Here is a 24,055-nt window from a genome sequence, read left to right on the forward strand (position 1 = left end):
TTACCTGGGTAAGATGGGTATAGAGGGAAATGGGCCAAATGCGAGCAATTGGGACTAGCTTTGGGTTTTAAAAAAAAAGGTCGGCATGGACAAGTTGGGCCGAAGGGCCTGTTTCCATGCTGTAAACCTCTATGACTCTATGACTAGTTGCAGGTCAAAATCAAATACTTCACCCCATCATTGTAAGTACCGATGGATGCAATGAGGATTAAAATAACTTTGGTGTCACAACAAGCTTGACCCTGCCCTCATCGGACACGGAGCTGGTACAAGAATATGAGGTTCCCTTGGTGAACATTCAGCCTTGCACATCCCTCTTCCCTCAGAATTAACTTATACAAAATGAATCTTATGATACTGATTGTATATTCTCAATGTTGTACAGAATATACACTGGAAGAAAAAGGTACAGTGTGTGTAATATGGCTCACATGATGTAATACCTTGTTCCTGCAACAGTTCCGAGATGATTTTATGCACAATTTACACAATCAATAATCATTAAGATAAGGTGGGATAGATGAAACGATGTTCTTTGGTATTATTTACTGGTTTACAGTTTTGGAATAGTCATGTATGCGTAAAAGTTTGTAAAACTCTAAAAACTCAACATCAACAGAATGAGGACTATAGAATCCCCACAGTGCAGAAGGAGGCCATTCAGCCCATCAAGTCTGTGCCGACCACAATCCCACTGAGACCCTATTCCTGTAACCCCACATATTTACCCTGCTAATTCCCTGACACTAGGGTCAATTTAGCATGGCCAATCAACCTAATCTGCACATGTTTAGACTGTGGGAGGAAACCGGAGCACCCAGAGAAAACCCACGCAGACATGGGGAGAACAAGCAAACTCCACACAGACAGTGACCCGAAGGCGGAATTGAACCCGGGTCCCTGGTGCTGTGAAGCAGCAGTGCTAACCACTGTGCCACCCTAATAACACAATATTTCTTTAAAGACTGCAATGTGAATACATAGAAAGCAATACATATCTGTGCATATGTGGATATATATCAGTAGATCTGGACCTTTCATTCCCACTGCTGACGCCTGTTTATTATTTATGTAGTTTCATGAAGAGTTCATTCAGTTTTATGCCACCTCCCACATGCTGCTCTCGGTAACCGTCTATACCCAGTGCCCCTGATAGAACACTCACGCCAAGCTTGCTTGGATAGCAGGTGGATGAGGCAACCCTGGATAAATTTCCTCTTAAGCTAAAGCCAATTGTAACAACCACCTCCCACACTCCCCACCAAATGTGCCCTAGCTGACTGAGGTCAGTCATCTCCTCGAAGACCAGAGCTCAAACCTGTATTCTCTCTCCCTGCTCAGAATGGCTCGGTTACTCACTGGAGAAACATGCTCAGTTAACTGGAGAAATCTGTGCTTTTTCTAAGCAGATTCATGACTCTGAAACTGGTGGAGTCATGAAGATCTGAACATTGCTTTCTCCCAAATAAATGATTTGACCATTTAAAGGAACAAACCTACAGATTATTATCCTGAAGCACTGCGGCATGGTGAGTCACAGATTTACAGCATGGAAACAGGCCCTTCGGCCCAACTTGTCCATGCTGCTCTTTTTTAAAAAAAAACTCCTAAGCTAATCCCAATTACCCACATTTGGCCCATATCCCTCTATACCCATCTTATCCATGTAATTATCTAAATGCTTTTTAAGACAAAATTGTACCCGCCTCTACTACTACTTCTGGCAGCTTGTTCCAGACACTCACCACCCTGTGTGTGAAAAAATTGTCCCTCTGGACACTTTTGTATCTCTCCCCTCTCACCTTAAACCTATGCCCTCTAGTTTTAGACTCCCCTACCTTTGAGAAAAGATATTGACTATCTAGCTGATCTGTGCCCCTCATTATTATATAGACCTCTATAAGATCACCCCTCAGCCTTCTACGCTCCAAAGAAAAAAGACCCAGTCAATCCAGCCTATCCTTATAACTCAAACCATCAAGTCCCAGTAGCATCCTAGTAAATCTTTTCTGCACTCTTCCTAGTTTAATAATATCCTTTCTATAATAGGGTGACCAGAACTGCACACAGTATTCCATGTGTGGCCTTACCAATGTCTTGTACAACTTCAACAAGACGTCCCAACTCATGTATTCAATGTTCTGACCGATGAAACCAAGCATGCTGAATGTCTTCTTCACCACTCTGTCCACCTGTGACTCCACTTTCAAGGAGTGGCACAGTGGTTAGCACTGCTGCCTTACAGCACCAGAGACCTGGGTTCAATTCCCGGCTTGGGTCACTGTCTGTGCGGAGTCTGCACGTTCTCCCTCTGTCTGCGTGGATTTCCTTCGGGAGCTCCGGTTTCCTCTAACAGTCCGAAAGACGTGCTGGTTGGGGGCATTGGCCATGCTAAAATAGTCCCTTGGTGTACCCGAACAGGTGCCAGAGTGTGGTGATGAGGGGATTTTCACAGTAACTTCATTGTTACTTCAAGTGTTAAGCCTACTTATGACACTAATAAATAAACTTTAAACTTTTATAATGATCAAGCTAACACAAGTGTTTGAGTCATAGCTCAGTGGTAGCACTCTTGTCTGAGTGAGAAGGTTGTGGTTTTAAATTCCACTCCAGAGACTTGAGCCCATTATCCAGGCTGACAATTCAGTGCAGTACTGGGAGAGTGCTGTGCGGTCATTGGTGCTGTCTTTAAGATGACTGAACCTCACCTCTGCCTTCTCAGGTATGAATCGTCCCATGTTTTTATACAAAGAAGAATAGGGGAGTACGCCCTGGTGTCTTGGCCAGTATTTCTCTCTCAACCAATATCACTAAAGTAGATTATTAGGTCATCATCTCATTCCTGCCATATTTCCCTATATTGCAGCAGTGACTATGCTTCAAAGAGTACTTCACTGGCTGGAAGGCACTTTGAGAGATTCTTGCAATATCAATGCAGAATCTTCATTTTTTAATAGGTTTTGCGATGAGGAGGGGATGCACCAATATTAATCCATCTCTGTTCTAACATTAAAGGTGTTCCTTAGAATTGAGATAATGGTCTGAATTTTACGTGCAAAATGCATGCATGTGCCAGATCCGGAAATGTGTGAAAACACACAAGAAGATGTTGGGCGCATGCCCCGATGTAACTGTGCACTTGCGTGATACTTTGGTTGGCGGGCCACGGAGGAGCCCAAAGATAGAACATAGAACATAGAACATTACAGCACAGAACAGGCCCTTCGGCCCACGATGTTGTGCCGACCTTCATCTGAAACCAAGATCAAGCTATCCCACTCCCTACCATCCTGGTGTGCTCCATGTACCTATCCAATAACCGCTTAAATGTTCCTAAAGTGTCTGACTCCACTATCACTGCTGGCAGTCCATTCCACACCCCAACCACTCTCTGCGTGAAGAACCTACCTCTGATATCCTTCCTATATCTCCCACCATGAACCCTATAGTTATGCCCCCTTGTAATAGCTCCATCCACCCGAGGAAATAGTCTTTGAACGTTCACTCGATCTATCCCCTTCATCATTTTATAAACCTCTATTAAGTCTCCCCTCAATCTCCTCCGCTCCAGAGAGAACAGCCCCAGCTCCCTCAACCTTTCCTCATAAGACCGACACTCCAAACCAGGCAGCATCCTGGTAAATCTCCTCTGCACTCTTTCCAGCGCTTCCACATCCTTCTTATAGTGAGGTGACCAGAACTGCATGCAATATTCCAAATGCGGTCTCACCAAGGTCCTGTACAGTTGCAGCATAACCCCACGGCTCTTAAACTCCAACCCCCTGTTAATAAAAGCTAACACACTATATGCCTTCTTCACAGCTCTATCCACTTGAGTGGCAACCTTTAGAGATCTGTGGATATGGACCCCAAGATCTCTCTGTTCCTCCACAGTCTTCAGAACCCTACCTTTGACCCTGTAATCCACATTTAAATTAGTCCTACCAAAATGAATCACCTTACATTTATCAGGGTTAAACTCCATTTGCCATTTTTCAGCCCAGCTTTGCATCCTATCTATGTCTCTTTGCAGCCTACAACAGCCCTCCACCTCATCCACTACTCCACCAATCTTGGTGTCATCAGCAAATTTACTGATCCACCCTTCAGCCCCCTCCTCTAAGTCATTAATAAAAATCACAAAGAGCAGAGGACCAAGCACCGATCCCTGCGGCACTCCGCTAGCAACCTGCCTCCAGTCCGAAAATTTTCCATCCACCACCACCCTCTGTCTTCGATCAGATAGCCAGTTACCTATCCAATCGGCCAACTTTCCCTCTATCCCACACCTCCTTACTTTCATCATAAGCCGACCATGGGGGACCTTATCAAACGCCTTACTAAAATCCATGTATATGACATCAACCGCCCTACCTTCATCAACACACCTAGTTACCTCCTCAAAAAATTCTATCAAATTTGTGAGGCACGATTTGCCCTTCACAAATCCGTGCTGACTATCCCGGATTAATCCGCATCTTTCTAAATGGTCGTAAATCCCATCCCTAAGGACCTTTTCCATCAATTTACCAACCACCGAAGTAAGACTAACCGGTCTATAATTACCAGGGTCATTTCTATTCATTTTCTTAAACAGAGGAACAACATTTGCCACTCTCCAGTCCTCTGGCACCATCCCCGTGGACAGCGAGGACCCAAAGATCAAAGCCAAAGGCTCTGCAATCTCATCCCTCGCCTCCCAAAGAATCCTAGGATACATTTCATCAGGCCCAGGGGACTTATCGACCTTCAGTTTATTCAAAACTGCCAATACATCCTCCCTCCGAACATCTATTTCCTCCAGCCTATTAGCCTGTAACACCTTCTCTTCCTGAAAAACATGGCCCCTCTCCTTGGTGAACACTGAAGAAAAGTATTCATTCATCATAAAGATGTGCGGGTTAGGTTGATTGGCCATGCTAAATTGACCCTGGTGTCAGGGGGGTTAGCAGGGTAAATATGTAGGGTTACAGGAATAGAGTGGGATTGTGGTCGGTGCAGGCTCGATGGGTCAAATTGCTTCCTTCTGCACTGTAGAGATTCTATGATTCCATGAGTCTGAAGTGTGTCCGCCGACAATCAAACAAGCAAATTAGCCCATTGAGGAGTCAATTGAATGCAATTTGATGTCGTCCGTCTGCTTTCATGGGTGAGCCGATTGGGTTCAAGCTGCAACCTCGATCCAGGGCCGAAATAATATTTAAAAAGGTTCATGGAGCCGAAGGTATGTGGATAAATGTGCTGCCTCGACACTTTTTGCATAGTCTTTCTCTTTCTCTCTATCTTTTTTACAGGTCTGCAGGTCCCCGAGACAGATCGCCCCCACCTCCCCCAACCAAGGGAACACATAGGAAGAACTAGCCCACCACCCTCCCCTTCCTCTGCGCCTGCCTGCTTCCCGCCCTCCCCAGCAGCGCTGGGCCATTCACAGTGCGGATTTCACACTGGTTGTCAGTTCATTATCCAGCAAGCGTGGAATGGTGTTCCGGGGCCTACCATGCGCGCACCCAACGAGCGAACATGACAGGCCAATATTTCTGTAGTTTCAGCCTGCTATTGGTGGGCTGCAATGTTGCCATTAACATTAAACGTGGTACAAGTAATTTGCATAAACTGTCAACATATTATTTCTTACTTTAAGGTTCGAAGACATGGGCATTCTTCAACAACTCGGGCGATAAACTGGGCACCAACATCAGTGATCTGATTTCTGTACAGGCTGGAAAAATAACACATCTTCTTTAGGAGCGGTGACACCCATACATTGACAATTAATTACTATCCATGGTTTGTAAATCTTTCTGCTCTGGCATCATCATTCACTACCCCATGAAGCTTGTGAACAGAGTAACGTGATGCAATATGATCAGGATATAAGCAACTGGTGTTTTTAAGTTGCTTTTACATTGGCTTCATTTCATAGGATCATGGAGTGGTTACAGCACAAAAGGAGGCCATTCAGCCCCATGTTGGCTTGCTGTAAGAGCCACTCACATAGTCCTATTCCTTAACTAACTCCGCCCCCACCTTTTCTGTGCCGAATCATAGAATGGTTATAACAAAGAAGGAGGCCATTTGGCTCAGTGTCAGCTCTCTGTAGGAGCAACTCAGATAGTTCTATTCCCTAACTAACTCCCCCGCTCCTCCCCGCACTGCCATTGCCCTGTAGACCTGCAGTTTCTTTCTCTTCAGATGCTGATCCAGTCCCCTTTAGAATTCCACGACACTACACCACAGCTTCAGCTTGTGCTTCCGAGATCCTATCCTTTTGCTGCACAGAAAAGTTTGCCCTCATGTTGCTGCTGGTTCTTTTGCCAACCGCCTTGAAATAGCGTCCTCTGGCTCTGGACCTTTCGCCGCTTTAACTCCCCTGGTTCAGGTTCCCCATGGTTTTGAATCCTGATCAATTCTCGTAAATCTTTCCTGCAACTTCTCTAAAGCCTTCACATCCTCCCTAAGGTGCCCAAAATTAGATTCAATGCTGCAATTGAAAGTCAACTAAAATCTCATAAAGATACATCAGAACTTCCCTGTTTTTGTGCTCAAAGCTTCTATTTATAAAGCCTGAGATCCTGTATGTTGTACTAATGGCTTTTTACCACTAGAGAGTGACAGTGAGCTGCTGGGGAGAAAGGAACAGGAGTAGGCCATTTTCCCTCTGAATCTGTTCTGCCATCTAGCTGGATCTGTACCTCTGCACCATTTACCCACCTTGTTGCCAACCCTTTGTTACATTTAGCTAACCAAAAACTATCTTTTCTCAGCCTCGAACATCTCCTTTGGCCGTGTAACAATAACAGTTTGGGAGAGAATGTTCTAGACTTCCACTATGTGAAAAAGTGCTTCCCGATTTCATTTTAAGTGGTTTCGCTCTAATTTTAAGATCCTCAAGTTTTGGGTTTCCCCACTGGAGAAGTCCCTTAGCACCTTCCCAACCAAACCCCTTTATCATTTCAAACTTGATTAGATTAGCCCTCAGTCTTCTACATCCAAGGACATGCAAACCAAATTTACGCAAGTTATCCTCATAATTTACCCTTTCTGCCCCAGTATCATTCTGGTGAATATGCTTTGAGCTCCCTCCAAAGCTAATATATCCTTCCTGAGGTACGGTGCCCAAGACTGAACCCAGTACTCTAGTCTAGATGGGGTTCAGCCACGGCTCTATACAACTGAAGCATAACTTCCTCCCTTTCTTGAAGTAAGGGCCAACCTTTCACCAGCCATTTTAGCTGCTGTTTGGTCCTGTACAATGGCTTTTAGTGTTTCCACCGCTTCTCCACAGTTCCCAGTTTCTCACTGTTAAGAGAATATTGCGATCTGTCTTTCTTGGATCCAAGGAGGATGACCTCACATTTCCCCACGTTGTCCTGGTCATTTTCTGCAAGGGTTAGCTATGAGGCAAGACTGCCTTGGCTGTAAGTTAGTTATGAAGAGATGAGCATCATCAAAGATGCTCTGAAACTTATCCTGCCAATTGTTGCTCAGCAGGTTGTAGTCTGACCTTTAAGTCAGAAAAGGTAATGGGTTCAAACCCCACTCCGGAGACGAGAGCAGAAGACCTTGGCTAAAGCTCTGGTATACTGAGAAATCAGAATCCTACAGTGCAGAAGGAGGCCATTCGGCCCACCGAGTCTGCACCAACCACAATCCCACCCAGGCCCTATCTCCATAACCCCATGTATTTATACGAGCTAGTCCCCCTGACACTAAGGGACAATTCAGCATGGCCAGTCCATCTAACCCGCACATCTTTGCACTGTGGGAGGAAACTGGAGCACCCGGAGGAAACCCACGCAGATACGGGGAGAACGTGCAAACTCTGCACAGACAGTGACCCAAGCCAGGAATCGAACCCGGATCCCTGGCGCTGTGAGACAACAGTGCTAACCACTGTGCCACCGTGCCGCCCACGGTGTTGCACTGTTGGAGCTAACATCTTTCGGATTGAGCCTGCTTCTCAGCTTGGTATAAAAAGAACTCGTGGCACTATTTCAAAGAAGAACAGGGGAGATTCCCCCCTCCAAATGTCCGAGCCAATATTTATCTCTAACCAACACCACTAAAACAAATTCATTGATCATTTATTCCATTGCTGTTTTGAGATCTTGCTATGTTTGGTTGCCACGTTTCCTACAATACAAGAGTGACTACACTTCGAAAGGGTGACACGGAGGCATAGAGGTTTACAGTGCCAAGGACCCGGGTCCAATTTGGCCTTGGGTGTCTGTCTGTGTGGAGTTTGCACATTCTCCTCGTGTCTGTGTGGGCTTCCTCTACGTGTTCTGGTTTCCTTCCACAGTCCAAAGATATGCAGGTTAGGTGGATTGGCCATGCTAAATTACCCCCTTAGTGTCCCAAGATATGTAGGTTAGATAGATTAGCCATGGTGAATGTGTGGGGCTGCGGGAATAGAGTGGGGAAGGGGGCCCAACGTCAGAGAGTCAGTGCAGACTTGATGGGACGAATGGCCTCCTTCTGCGCTGTAGGGATTCTATGATTCTATGAAAAGTACACCACTAATCCTTTGCACATTCTGCAACCCGACAAAACAGTGCAAGTCTTTCTGTTTTGTGGTTAGAGCGGAGTTATTGTGTATTTAAAGAGTTGGCCTGGATTATCTGTTTCCCAGATTGTAACATTTCATCATTTGTTGAAGAAAAATTATTTTGCTACTTTTGAAAATACTTCACTGACAAAGGGCTGTTTCTCAGACTGGGTCAGTAAATTGTGTTAAAATAAACTTTTGATTGTGTGTTACAAGGTGACAGAACATCAGCACTGAGAAATCAAAACCATTCATAGGGCGGCACGGTAGCACAGTGGTTAGCACTGCTGCTTCACAGCTCCAGGGTCCTGGGTTCGATTGCCGGCTCGGGTCACTGTCTGTGTGGAGTTTGCACATTCTCCTTGTGTCTGCGTGGGTTTCCTCCGGGTGCTCTGGTTTCCTCCCACAGTCCAAAGATGTGTGGGTTAGGTTGATTGGCCAGGTTAAAAATTGCCCCTTAGAGTCCTAAGATGTGTAGGTGAGAGGGATTAGCGGGTAAATATGTGGGGGTAGGGCCTGGGTGGGATTGTGGTCGGTGCAGACTCGATGGGCCGAATGGCCTCCTTCAGCACTGTAGGATTTCTATGATTCAAAACATTTCATACATTGAATGAATAACACAGCATTAATTCAATGGAACTCACAAATACCGTGATGGGAAAATGTGAATTTAGGAAACTTATTGACCTGATTCTCTGCTCAAATACTTAGTAATCCATTGAACCATGGAATCACTAGAGGCTACACAGACTCTCCGAAAGAGCATTCCCAACCAGGCCCTCCCGTCCGCCCTATTCCCGTAACCTTGCACATTTGCTATGGCTAGTCCACCTAACCTACATCTGTAGACACTAAGGGGCAATTTAGCTTGGCCAATCCACCTAACCTGCACATCTTTGGACTGTGGGAAGAAAGCAGACACCCGGAGGAAACCCACACAAACACAGGGAGAACGTGCAAACTCCACACTGTCATAAAGGCCAGTATCGAACCTGGGTCTCTGGCGCTGTGAGGCAGCAGTACTAACCACTGTGACGCCCATGATCATTTACTGAATTATACAAGAGGGAGGCACTGTGAAATATTAATCTGAGTCAGACCGATCTCATGGAATGGCTGCAATCATCCAAGGGGGTCAAAAAGGAATTCCTTAAATTTCATCACATCACCTATCCTCATTGTTCCCGCAACCCACACTACCACCAAACTGGCATTTCTCGGCTGATTTTCCTCACCCAAGAAATCACATGGTTTGAAGTCGGGGGATGGTGAGTGAGGATATAGTTCACAGAGTCCCTACAGTGTCGAAGGAGGCCATTCGGCCCATCGAGTCTGCACCTACTCTCTGAAAGAGCATCCCACCTAGACTCAGCCCCCACCCCCACCCTATCCCCGTAATCCCACATATTTATCATGGCTGATCCACTTAATCTATACATTTTTGGACACTAAGGGGCAATTTAGCATGGCCAATCCACCTAATCCGCACATCTTTTGACTGTGGGAGGAAACCAGAGCACCCGGAAAGGAAAACAGCATGGGATGGGGGTAGCGAGAGGAGGGTCAGAAAATGACAGCCATTTCTTTTTCCAAATTAGTGCCCATTATACAAGTGCACAGTGATTTTCCCCACATCCAATGTGTCAGATTATTTAATCAACTGGGTCTGAATTTCCTCAGGGCCTGGAGAACCAGGAGAAGATAAAGCTGGGGCAAGGGGCACAGCCAAAGGGCCCTGTAATTAGGTTGGACCCACTCCATCCTCTCACCTACAGATGACCTTATTCAGATCCACAACTAGGGTCAGGAGCAGAGGTCAGCAGCTGAAAGGAATCCATCCAAACTCACGGCTACTCAGTGACCCCAGAGGTCTTCAGAGCCAACAGCCATAATTCACACAATGATTACACATAATATTGCATATTCATGGTGCAAAAATATATTTACTCAACACTTACCCAAGGACTTTAATAATTTTGTACTTTGTGAGTTCTTCAGCCAGTACCTTGGCTCCATCATCTGTGACCTGGTTTACACTCAATCTGAGTTTAAAAGGAAAGGACACATGAGAGTGATCAAGGAGGAATTTTATGAAAAGAAATTGTAACTGCTGAACGAGCAAGAAAACGGGAGAGAATCGTGCTTTTTTAAGGGCGAGCTGTGAGTCGTAATCCTATGGCTCTTAGTGCCAAAAAAGGGCCAGGGTGCAATTCTTGCCAGTAGGGGGAAGGCGGAGCCTAATCTTGCCTGTGAAGCCGGCTGCTGAGCCCTTGGGGCGCCATTGCGCAGGCGCCCTGGTCTCCCTGGGAAATCTCCTGCTGCCCCCACCTAGGACATTCGGACCCTCCCCACTCTGCCAATTGCTCCCTGTGCCGGTTTCCCCCCACCCCACGCTGCAAAGCTGATTTGATTTGATTTATTATTATTGTCACGTGTTAACATACAGTGAAAAGTACATTTCATACAGTGAAAAGGACATTGGCACCTCCCCCCCCCCCCCCACCCTGATCGCCACCCTTTGCTGAGTTCGCTTCTCTCCCCGATCGTCACCTTTTGCAGAGTTTCCACCCCAACCCCCTCAGATCATCACCGTGCAGACTTCCCCTCTCAATTGCCATCCCTACAAAAGGTTGTGAACTACAAAAGGTCGTGAATGTAGCTCAATCCGTCACGCAAACCAGCCTCCCATCCATTGACTCTGTCTACACTTCCCGCTGCCTCGGCAAAGCAGCCAGCATAATTAAGGACTCCACGCACCCTGGACATTCTCTCTTCCACCTCATCCTTCGGGGAAAAGATACAAAAGTCTGAGGTCACATACCAACCGACTCAAGAACAGCTTCTTCCCTAATGCTGTCAGACCTTTGAATGGACTTGCCTTGCATTAAGTTGATCTTTCTCTACATCCTAGTTATGACTGTGACATTGCATTCTGTACTCTCTTATTTCCTTCTCTATGAACGGTATGTTTTGTCTGTATAGTGCGCAAGAAAGAATACTTTTCACTGTATGTTAACACGTGACAATAATAATAAATCAAATCAAATCAGCTTTGCAGCGTTCCTTCCACCCCGATTGCCACCCTCTCTGGACGTGAAGCTGATTTTGCCAGCAAAACAGTGCTGATACGATCGGGACAGGCAAGAAACCGGGGTGGGGGGGGGGGGGACCCGATTCTTTGCTTCTTGCCTTATCTTTTTCCAATCGACTGGCGTGGTGAGCCAGTAAGATCGCACCCCAAGAGTAAGGATACATCACACACAAAAGACAAATGAAGTTACTATAACTTATCAGTAACTATCCAATCGATTAGAGACCAAAAAAGGTGGACAATTAGTACATGACTGACGATTAAATGAGTACTTTCCATTTTTCTTTTATCAAGGTAGACAGTGTTTCTAAAGTCATGAGGAGGCAGTTAAGAGACAGGTATAGGCTAAACATTGATAAAGAGGAAGTATTAGAAAAGCTAGCTGCACATAAAACTGATAAGTCACCTGGACTCGATGGAATGCACCAATAATATCAAGGGAAGCAAGGGTGGAAATTGTGAAAGCACTGCCCATAATCTCCTAACCTTCTTAATTACGGGGTGGCGCCAGGGCACTGGAGAAATGGAAATGCAATAGCTTTGTTCTAAAAAGTTTGTAAAGGATAAACCCAGAAACTACACCTCAGTCAGCTCACCCTCAGTGGTTGGAAAGCTTTTAGAAATAACATTAACAATCATTTGGGCAAGTAAGGATTAATTGAGGAAAGCCAGCATGGATTGATTAAAGGCAAATCGTGTTTAATTAACCTGGTTGAGTTTTTTGATGAGTTAAAAGGTTTAATGAAGGTAACGTGGTTTATGTAGCGTATATATACTTTCAAAAAAACATTTAATAAAGTGCCACATGGTAGGTTTGGCAGCAAAGTTGAAAATATTGGAATAAAAGTCAACATGGATACAAAATTGGCTGAATTACAGGGAGCAGGGAATAATGGTGAACAGTTGTTTCTTAGACTGGAGGAAAGTATTCAGTTTGGTTCCCCAGGGATCATAGAATCATAGAAACCCTACAGTACAGAAAGAGGCCATTCGGCCCATCGAGTCTGCACCGACCACAATCCCACCCAGGCCCTAGCCCCATATCCCTACATATTTACCCACTAATCCCTCTAACCTACACATCTCGGACACTAAGGGCAATTTTTAGCATGGCCAATCAACCTAACCCACACATCTTTGGACTGTGGGAGGAAACCGGAGCACCCGGAGGAAACCCACGCAGACACGAGGAGAATGTGCAAACTCCACACAGACAGTGACCAAAGCCGGGAATTGAACCCAGGTCCCTGGAGCTGTGAAGCAGCAGTGCTAACCACTGTGCTACCGTGCAGCCCTAGTGCCAGGATCACTGATTTTCTTGATAAATATTAATGACCTAGACTTGGGTGTACAAGGCATGATTTCAAAATTTACATATGAAACAAACTTGAATGTATTGTGAAATTGTGAGGAAGGTAAGTGATTGACAGGCTAGTGGAATGGGTGGGCTAAAATTTAATGCAGAAAAATGTGAAGTGATACATTTTATTAGGTAGAATGAGAAGAGGTGACACAAAATAAAGGGTGCAATTCTAAAGGAGGGTACAGAAACAAATAATTCAAGGTGGCAGGGTGAGTTGAAAAACTGGTTAAAATGTAAGCAGGGTCCTGAGTTTTATGTGTATAAGCACAGGGTACAAAAGCAGGGAAGTTATGATGAACCATTGCAAAATATTGGTTCAGCCACAACTGGAGTTTGTGTTCAGTAATTCTGCTCTTTAGGAAAAATGTGAAGGCATTCAAAAGGGTGCAGAGAAGGTCTGTGAGAATCGTTCCGGGTATGAGGGATTTCAGTTGCGTGGAGAGATTGGAGAAGCTGGGGCTGTTCTTCTCTGGGAAGAGTAAGTCACGAGGAGGTTTCATAGAAATGTTCCAACATGAGGTGCTTAGACAGAGTATAGAGAGAAACTGTTCCCATTGGTTGAGAATCAGAGAACACAGCTATAAGGTAAATAACAAAAGAGTCAACAACAACAAGGAAAAATGTTGTTGTGCAGCAAGTGATTTGGATCTGGAATGCATTGCTTGAGACTGAGGTGGAGGTAGATTTAATTGTGGCTTTCAAAACAGAATTGGATAGGCACCTGAAGAGATAAAATCTGCAGCCCTTTGGCGAAAGAGCAGGGGAACGCAACATGATCTGTTCTTGCAGAGAATTGGCATAGACACAATAAGCCAAACGGCCTCCTGGAAACTTGTATGATTCTATTTGACATACAGCCAATAATTATAGCTTTAAAAAAATCACTGCAATGATATTTGTATTTGTGTGGACAAGTATGTATATAACAATACTCTGATGTTCTTAGATAAGAATGAAAAGAAAGACTTGCATTCATATTGTGGGCTCACCCCGAAGCCATAAAACCCCGCCCAAGGTCAACGGACCTTTCCATGTTCCACCCCTCGCCCGCTCCAATTGCTGTGGTGGGCAGGACGGTAAAATCCGCCCCAATGTCTTTGACTACATTAGTAACACTTAACAATCAATGAAGTACTTCTGAAGCGTAGTCTGTCTTGTAATGTAGGAAATGCAATAATCAATTTGTGTACAGGAAGCTCCCACAAATAATAGTGTGACTTTTATATTTTTGTGTCAACTTTTTCTATTATAAGTACGTTCTTCTGTCCATCTTTATAATGGGATTAGCCTCTACAATCTCGTTGCACTGAAATAACACCCTCCAGACAGTGGTGGTGTTATAGCAGCCCTACTGTGAACCTCCATTTTTTTGAGCACACACACAAAGCTCCAATGCTCAAACTAACTCTGCCTCCCATGTTGCAGTAGGTTTTGTCAGGATCCAAGAGTGTGTTGGATGGTTAACTTAATTATTACGAATGATTACATTATTTTAGGAAGGCAGCCATAATGAGTGTATTCCATAGTAAACTTTGGGCATGAAGGAATTCTGAGTGAGTACCTCTGCGTGTCAGAGAAAGACTGCCATGTTCCCTTCAAATTAACTGATTCTTCAGGCTTCAATTCTTCATTGTTTCCAACCTTGCAGCCATGATGTAACAGGAGGTGGTTCCATATAAAATGGCCGTTCCCAAAAGAACAACCTGAGATGGCTGAGAAATGCCTACGTTTACAGGTGTCTCCCTCCTATAATGCCAAGGATTATGGGAAATTTGGTGAAATAATAAAATTCTCTGTTTTGAATCAAGACTGTTTGTAAACATTTCCATCCAATCCTCACGTTTTCGTCATTGCCAATCTGAATACCTTTTCACACCTTTCCTATTTATTTCTATTCAAGTAACAGCTATCAAAACACTTTTCTGAACACATCTATATACACAATAACAGTGTGCTACAGTAGGGAAAGGAATGACAGAACACTTATTCTCACAGTTCCTCCTCAGCCTGTTGCTGGTTCTTCACAACAACAACAACTTGTGCTTATAACACATCCTTAATGGAGTGGAATCTGACAAAAACTGACACCATAAGGGGAAGTAGGTCAAAGTTTAGCAAAACAGCAAGGTTTCATGGAGCATTGCAAAGAAAGAGGGAATGGTGGAGAAGTTTCTGGAAGGAGTTTCAGTGCTCAGAACCGAGAGAGCTGAAGGCATGACTGCCGATTGTTGTGTGACTAACATCAGGAAGGCACATGAAGCCAGAAATAGAAGACGCAGAGGTCTCAGAGGGTTGGAACTAAGAACAAAGAAAGGTACAGGCCCTTCAGCCCTCCAAGCCTGTGTCAATCACAGGAGGGCTCAAGAATGTCACAGTGATAGGGAGGGGAATGGAGGTACTTGGACATAAGGATGAGAATTTTTAAAATCATGGTTTTGAACTAAGAACATATGTAGATTAGCGAACACAGGACTGATGGGTGAACCAGAGAATCCCTGCAGTGCAGAAGGAGGCCATTTGGCCCATCCAGTCTGCACCGACTCTCTGAAAGAGCATCTTATCCAGGCCCAACCCCCCTCTTGCAGAGAACGGGCAACTTTTGCTCACTTGCGACATTATTTTCAAGTCAAAGGTTATGTTGAATTTCAAATTTAGTGCCTTCTGTTTCACAGTGGAACAGCTCCAATCTACCCCTAAGTTCTAATTCTCGGTTTCCTCTGGAAAAGTTAGACTGTGGAATTGCACCAGAAAAGGACAGAGTGATTTTTGTAGCGTTTTTCAAAATTGTGTGGGATTTTGGTCGAGGGAGAAATAGTTTCCATTGGCAGGAGGACTGAAAGTCAAAAGATATAGATGAAAGATAGCTGGCAACAGAGCCCAGAAAGGAAGGAAAGAATTTTTTTTTAGTTGCTTTGTTGTGTAATGTGCTGCTCAAGAAGTTGCTGGAAATAGATTGAATAGTAACTTTCAAAAGGGATTTGATTATATAGCTGGAAAAGGACACATTAGCAGGATTATGGGGAAGGATTAGGGGAAGGCTCTAAATGGAAAGCTCTCTCAAAGAGCTAGCACAGATGCAATGGGCTGAATGGCCTCTTTCTGCCATGCATGACTCTGTGCTATCACTCATTTTGTTGAAAAATTATATTTCAGTTCTTGAAGCATGCACCTTTAACACGCGAGATGGAAAGAACCTTTGTCTGGTTCACAGTTGGCAATCTCTCCCGAGGCAGAGGTTGTGTGTTCACGTCATGGTGGGGGGGGAGGGGGGGGGGGGGGGGGGTCCCTGGCCTTTCCTACTGGCGTGATCTTCCGATCTCTCTGTGGTGGGCTCCCCAGCAGCGGGACAGGCGAGCCATGCAAAATTCCGTAGACATTGGCAGGACCGGAAGATCCCATCAGCGGCCAATGGCAAGCCACCTCTACAATGGATGGGAGAGGGGGGGAAAATGCTGCCCTTAGTTAGGAGACTTGAATGCATACTCCAGTCTGCCATTTTAGTACTGTATTGGGGGTGTGGCATATCATCACCTCTGGGATGAACTGTAAACTGAGGCCCCATTTGGTTATTCAGGTGGCCACCATTCCCCTTGCTCCCAAAACTGATTAACTTGACATTAATTTCATTGCTGTTTGTAGGTCCTCACTTGTGTGAAATCGAGTGCCACATTTACCCACAGGGCAACAGTGACTACAGTTCAAAAATAATGAATTAATGTACTCTGGAGCTTTGTGGAGGATGCACAAAAGATGTTATATAAATGCAAGTTCTTTCAGGAAATTCTGCGCAGTCGAAAGTGCCATCCTTCAGAAGAGATGATAAAATGAGACCCCCTCCCCCTCGCGCCAGCTGTCCTCTCAGGTGGACATAGAAGGTACCAGGTACCAGTTCAAAGAAGATCAGGGGAGTTTTCAACAGCATCCTGCCAATTTCTATCCCTCAACCAACAATATTTTTAAAGTGCTGCCAAGTAGGGTGGTGGAGGCAGACACACTGACATCGTTTAAGACTTACCTGGATAGTCACATGAGTAGCCTGGGAATGGAGGGATACAAACGATTGGTCTAGTTGGACCAAGGAGCGGCACAAGCTTGGAGGGCCGAAGGGCCTGTTTCCTGTGCTGTACTGTTCTTTGTTCTTTGATCTGGTTGTTTATCATAATGCTGTTTGTGGGAGCTGAATCTGGCCATTCGGCCCATCGAGTCTGCTCCGCCATTCAATCATGGCTGTTACGTTTCTCAGCCCCATTTTCCCACCTTTTCCCTGTAACCTTTGATCCCCTTACCAATTAAGAACCTATCTATCTCTGTCTTAAATACACTCACTGAACTGCCCTCCACAGCCTTCTGTGGCAATGAATTCCACAGATTCACCACCCACTGGCTGGAGAAATTCCTCCTCATCTCGATTCTAAAGGTTCACTCTTCACTCTTATGCCTCCTACATTGCAACAATAGCTGCACTTCAGAGGTACTTCATTGGCTAGGAAGCACTTTGAGATCATAGAATCATAGATACCCTACAGTGCAGAGGGAAGCCATTTGGCCCATCAAGTCTGCACCGACAATAATCCCACCCCAGGCCCTATCCCCACAACCCCACACATTTACCCCGCTAATCCTACACATCCCAGGACACTAAGGGGCAATTTAGCGTGGCCAATGCACCTAACCTACACATCTTTGGACTGTGGGAGGAAACCGGAGCACCCGGAGGAAACCCACACAGACACGGGGAGAACGTGCAAACTCCACACAGACAGTAACCCAAGCTGGGAATCGAACCCAGGTCCCTGGAGCTGTGAGGCAGCAGTGCTAACCACTGTGCCACCGTGCCGCCCCACTTGTTCTGGCATCCTGAAATGTGCAAGTTCTTTCTTCTTTTCCCTTCTAATGGGATGACACAACAAATGCTTTGATGAAGAATGGAAAAGAATATCTGAAAACATACCTAACCACTGTGAGTTTATCAAAACAAGGAATGAGTTCTTTAACTCCATAGTCATTGATGTTATTGTTGTCCAGTTCAAGGGCAATTGATTTTTTACGATGGCGCAAAATATTGGCAATTGCACTGCAGTCGGCAGAGAAGGCATTGCAAAAGGTGAGCTTGATATAATCAGCGCAAATCCCTTTTGCTGCGAGATTGGCTACTGCATCACTCTGAGTTTCAAAAATGTAGCGCAGCAACCAGACGAAACGGGGCAAGGCTTGCACCCTCAAAAATTCTTCAAAAGGCGCCTGAGGGAGATGTTTTAAGTGTGACTTCACACAGTCAGCAAGGTAGGCCTTTAGCGCCGAGTGCTTCCTTTGGACACTTCCCGCGGAAGCCAAATGTTTAAATAGGTCCCGATTCACTTTAGACAATAGGCCGCAGAGGAAAAGTGTAGTGAACTGCAAATGTTCGTTTGTTTCAAATGGGTCCTTTCTATGATGTCGGTTATGCCCCAAGCACTTGAGCAAAAGAACATTAGATCGGGCCCCAGTCAAGTTGCTGTCACATTTGGAAAAAAATTTAATGAGTTCCTTCGCACTGATTTTCTCATCCACAACCAAGGAAAATGCAGCAAAAAATGACTGCAGAGTCAAATGAAGGAACTCATAAGTTGATTGGTTCCCACATCCATCGTAATGACCCGTATTCTTGACAAAGCCCAACTGTAAATCCTCCTCTGAGATGTCAGCCGCTGTGATTTGTTCCTGACTGAAGGTGAAATTGCTATTCTCAATCCCCTCTTTTGCCAATTTGCCCAACCGCATTAGTGCTTCTCTCTTGGCTTTGAATGTCTCATTCTGACTTTTGTTTCTCTTGTTCAATGCTGCTTTGGAAGAACGGTTTAGGAAAACCTCTAACATCAACAGGTAGACGTCAGTCAATGTAACATAGTCCAACAACTGCTGGGAGCTACACGTGGACTGAAAGTGCTCGTAACATTTGAATATAATCCAACAAAACAACGGCACAGAGCACAAACTGCACAGGTGAGGGTTCGCCTCCAGCTGGGTCAAAACTGAGGCTTGATGGGGTTTGGTTTTGAAGAACTTCTTTGAATACTGCAGTAAATGGTCCTTTGAAAAGCCCTTTAGTGTCACTCTCTTTCTAACCATTCTCAATGGTAGATTTGTTCCAGTTCTTGCTGTCAATATTTTTTTGGAAGCTTTTAGTAACTTTCCTCGGAGAAGATTCATCAACAGGGCCACAGGATGCGTGGGTTCAAAGGGCGAAGAGATGTCGGGGATGTCATTGAGGTCACAGTCAACGTTGATTTCATCAAACCCATCCAGGGTGAAGAGAACAGAAGCTGGGTGTTGTCGGATGTAGCTGAATATCTCATCAGCATCTTTGTCAGGGTAACAGTTATATTTGAACAGCAGATCTCTGAGGGAGATCTTATCTTCCTCCTTAAAGCTATTGAATATTCGGCATCTGAATTTGAAGAAGAATTTAACATCAGCACAGAGCTCCCCTTTGGACCACAGGTTCTGAAGTCTCTGGAGCAGTATGGTCTTACCAACTCCAGCATCACCAGTTATAAAGACTGTTTCTGCATCTTCGTTGATGACTCCAGTATCGCTGAACAAATCCTCCAAGTGGGAAATATTTCCTTTAGTTTCATTGACTGCGTTGATCAGTTCCATAAGAGACTCGGTGTAAGTATCATCCAGCAAGATGTCTTCTTTTTGGACATATGAAGTGACGAACTTTGTGTCCTGCCGTAGATCATGTTTAATCTTTTGAATGTACTGACAGACTAGGAAAGAAAAAGCAAAGTTATCACTCTGCAATTGTAATCATCCAAATAGGCCTATTTACTACCAACCATTTAGGACAACTAATGAGATCAAGAGATAAAATGTATCAGAAAAGGCTGAACAGACTGGGACTCTTCGTTCTAGGAAATAGAACACTGAAGGATGGAATGAAAGGGAAATTTAAAAAATATATTCCTACCTCGAGACAGGCCAAAACTAGGGCTCATAATTGTAAAATAATTATGAATAAATCTTGACCCAAAGAGCAGTAAGAATGTGAAATTGGCAGGAAGTTGAGGTGAATAGCATAAATGTATTGCACGGAATCATGGGCATGGATAAGATACTCTGTCAGAGAGTTGGTGCCGACTCAATGGGCCAAATGGTTTCCTTCCACACTGTAGGGATTCTATGATCCTTCCTCAAGTATGGCACCCAGAAGATTAGGGCACTGATATTTCAAAGTGCTGTATAATTAATAATAACCTAGTCAATCTGCCATTGTGTTGCAGAGAAAAGTCAAGTCATGTATCGTCCTCAGCTGAGATGAGAGGAGAGTATTTAGAGGGCAGGGCATAGTTAGACCAGAAATAATTAAGTTTCCATTTGAAAATTGCATATTGGGTCCTCATTTTTGTGCTTGTATTACAAATCCCCAGATCCCTGTTTATGGCAAACTGCTCATGCAAACTTGCCAGGCTGCCAGTAGTGCCCTATCACTTAACCACCAGGGGACGGCACCATGGCACAGTAGTTAGCACTGCTGCATCACAGTGCCAGGGTTCAATTCGGGTCACTGTCTGTGTGGAGTTTACACATTCTCTTCGTGTCTGCGTGGGTTTCCTCCGGGTGCTCCGGTTTCCTCCCACAGTCTAAAGGTGTGCCATGCTAAATTGCCCCTTAGTGTCATGGGGACTAGTAGGGTACTTGGGATTATTGGGATAGGGCATGGGAAGGATTGTTGTCGGTGCAGGCTTGATGGACCAAATGCTCTCCTTCTGCACTGTGGAGATTCTATGATTCTATGGCAGGTGTAATTCCAGAGTGACAGGTTTACCTCAGGATTTACAATGGAAAAAAACTGGATGGAAGAGGATTTATTAATTGATTGGATGCGTGAAAGAAATACTTACCAGCATCTGTGATAATTACTGATTTGGTCAGTATGTAATCTGATGGCTGATACTGTATTTCTTCCAGCCATGGGCTAAGGTCAGTGTAAACCTCACTGGCCTGATACAGGATGTTTAGGAAATACTCTGCTGTCTCTTCTCCTTTGCTCTCGACCAGGTCCAATATTTTTCGAACCTAAAAGAAAGCACATTACAGTGTAAAGTATGTCACAGACGTTCAACAGGATTCATAACTCAGTCTGAATGTAAGGCTGCAATGAATTTGGACAGCCTCAACCCAGTTCCTGGTGGACTGCAGAGCAAAGCAGTCACTAACTTGCTGCAACCTGGCAAATTGGAAGATCAAGTGTAGTATGGTCGGCAGCCCATGGTCGGCCGCACTTGGTTGAGGTCATTAGGTTACGCTGAGGCTTCATATGTTTCATATGAAGCAATTTTTAAAAGCGGCATCTCGGCCTTTTGGCTAAGATGCAAATGAGCTCAAGTCTTGGAGGAGGAACCTCCCCCTCCTCCAATCAGCTTGGCTCATGTAGATCGGGCCCAGGACAGGGTGGTTTGGTCGCTCTCCCTGTCTTGTCAGCCTGGATCTGAAATGTCTCAACTTGTTGAGACTCTGAATTGGATTTGATTTGATTGAATTGGAAAAGTATATTTTTAAAAATTGGAAAGCAAAATGTCAAGCTAGAACAGGAGGGAAACCTCTTCTGAGGCTGGGGCTGAAGCACATTGCTGGGAATACGACAGGTTGAGATCAGCTAAAGCAGGCAAGCCAGGAAACATTTGGTCTGAAAGGCTACAGAAATTCTACCATTACCTCTGAAGCATTTATGGGAGAGGCAATGGGAATGGGACTGATGTATGAGGAGAGATTGACTAGGTTAGGATTGTTTTCGCTGGAGTTCAGACGAATGAGGGGGATCTCACAGAGACTTATAAGATTCTAACAGGACAAGACAGGGTAGATGCAGGGAGGATGTTCCCAATGGTAGGGGAGTCCAGAACCAGGGGTCACAGTCTGAGGATTCGGGGTAGACCATTTAGGATGGAAATGGAAACATTTCTTCACCCAAAGAATGGTGAGCCTGTGGAATTCATTACCACAGGAAGTAGTTGATGCCAAACATTGAATGTATTCAAGAGGCAGCTGGATATAACACTTGGGGCGAATGCGATCAAAGGTTATGGGGAGAAAGCAGGATTAAGCTATTGAGTTGGACGATCAGCCATGATTGTGGTGAATGGCGGAGCAGTCTTGAAGGGCCAACTGGTCTCCTCCTGCTCCTGTCTTCTATATTTCTATAGCGGTATTGTCGCTGGACTATAGTCTTTAAAAATGTTATTTCACTTCTTGAGTGAACACTGATAATGGAAAAATCTCACCAAGTATGCAATGGATAAAAAAAAACCTCAGGAATGAGGGAAAATTTTACCCTAAACAAATCACTGAGGCATCTTTCCAAAAAAAATAGTGTGTACTTTCCCTCCCCTCCCCCAATAATTTAAATTTCAAAATAATGTCAAACAAAGCTTTAAATATTGCATTCAAAAATGAAGAACTAACATATTTCACAATATGATTAAGTTTATTGCCTTTTCCGGATTTGATTTCTTCATCAAGGCTCTTTCTTCAAGACCTCTGACTATTTCAAAAGACCTGGGTCTTAAACGGATATTTGTCCCTCACAACAGATGGCCAGAGCGGCCAATCACATTTGTGTATTCCAAGCAGTGTGGTTTGCAGATGTACCCAGCATGCCATCTTTGCAGTGAAAGATACCCAGGGGTATGTCTCCTCATTGTGAGGGTCTGAGAGGTCCTTCAGTTTTAAGGAAACTGAATATTGATTTTGGAAAGCTTTATTTCTTATATCTTGTATTAGTGAGATAATTTAGCCCAATTCACCACCAGGAATGGGGAGGGCTTCGGTAACAGCCCGTTTTACAACCAGTCCAAATTTTGTAGAATCATAGAATCCCTACAGTGCAGAAAAAGGCCATTCAGCCCATCGAGTCTGCAAGACCACAATCCCACCCAGGCCCTATCTCTATAACCCCACATATTTAACCTGCTAATTACCCTGACACCAAGGGTCAATTTATCATGGCCAATCAACCTAACCCACACATCTTTGGACTGTGGGAAGAAATCGGAGCATCGGAGGAAACTCACACAGGCACGGGGAGAATGTGCAAACTCCACACAGACAGCCACCTGAGGCCAGAATCGAACCCGGGTCCCTGGCGCTGTGAGGCAGCAGTCCTAACCACTGTGCCGCTCACTTTGTGCTCCAATTGAATCAACTGCAAGACCTTCCACTCCCTTTTGGGTTCACAAATCTCCAACACGTGCTCTCTGATTTGAGAACTATATCTAATGCATCCACACTCTCCTCCTTCTCAGTGCTCACAGATTCCTGTCCCCTGTAATCCAGTACTCCGGAATTACCCTCCCAGAGTAGACAGAACCATCTCCTAGACTCCAAGATTCTGGGTCGTAGAGGTTTAAAGCATGGAAACAGGCCCTTCGGCCCAACTTGTCCATGCCACCCCCTTTTTTAACCCCTAAGCTAGTCCCAATTGCCCATGTTTGACCCATATCCCTCTATACCCATCTTACCCATGTAACTGTCTAAAAGCTTTCTAAAGGACAAAATTGTACCTGCCTCTAATACTACATCTGGCAGTTTGTTCCAGACGCTCACCACCCTCTGTGTGAAATAATTGCCCCTCTGGACCCTTTTGTATCTCTCCCCTCTCATCTTAAACCTGTGCCCTCTAGTTTTAGACTCCCCTACCTTTCAAAATATGCTGGACCTTGATGCTATCCACGACAGACTTAGACCCCCTGCTTGATGCAGCCAAATCTCGACAGAAACATATAATGCTGCCTGGTTCTTGGCAAGACACATGTAAAGGCAGGCGACCAAACCAATTTCCTATAAACAATCCCCTTCTTATCAGGACGATGCCACAGGAGATCAGCAAAACAATTCAAACATTGAGAAAAAAGCAGAATGCAGTGCATGCTGCAAATCTGAAATAAAATCAGAAAATGCTGGAAGTGCTGAGCTGTTCCGGCAACATCCGTGGCGAGAAAAGCAAAGGTCTGTTATCAGACCCAGTTCGGATGGAAGGTTATTGACCCGAGATGTTCACGCTGTTTCTCTC

General features: G+C 44.8%; 1 protein-coding gene across 6 annotated transcripts in view; it reads right to left on the reverse strand.

The window, feature by feature from the left end:
• The window catches only part of nod1 (nucleotide-binding oligomerization domain containing 1), an 86,735-nt gene that overhangs the window by 22,730 nt on the left and 39,950 nt on the right, over positions 1 to 24,055 (reverse strand). For all 6 annotated transcript variants that reach the window (XM_078197696.1, XM_078242453.1, XM_078197685.1 and 3 more), the window contains 4 exons: positions 20,889 to 21,063; positions 17,954 to 19,754; positions 10,507 to 10,590; positions 5,636 to 5,719 (listed from right to left, as the gene is read on the reverse strand). In XM_078197696.1, the coding sequence (XP_078053822.1) occupies positions 5,636 to 5,719; positions 10,507 to 10,590; positions 17,954 to 19,754; positions 20,889 to 21,063 (2,144 nt within the window). The remainder of the gene's footprint in view (positions 1 to 5,635; positions 5,720 to 10,506; positions 10,591 to 17,953; positions 19,755 to 20,888; positions 21,064 to 24,055) is intronic.

Source organism: Mustelus asterias, chromosome 2 (genome assembly GCF_964213995.1).
Source record: "Mustelus asterias chromosome 2, sMusAst1.hap1.1, whole genome shotgun sequence".
NCBI classification, from domain to species: domain Eukaryota; kingdom Metazoa; phylum Chordata; class Chondrichthyes; order Carcharhiniformes; family Triakidae; genus Mustelus; species Mustelus asterias.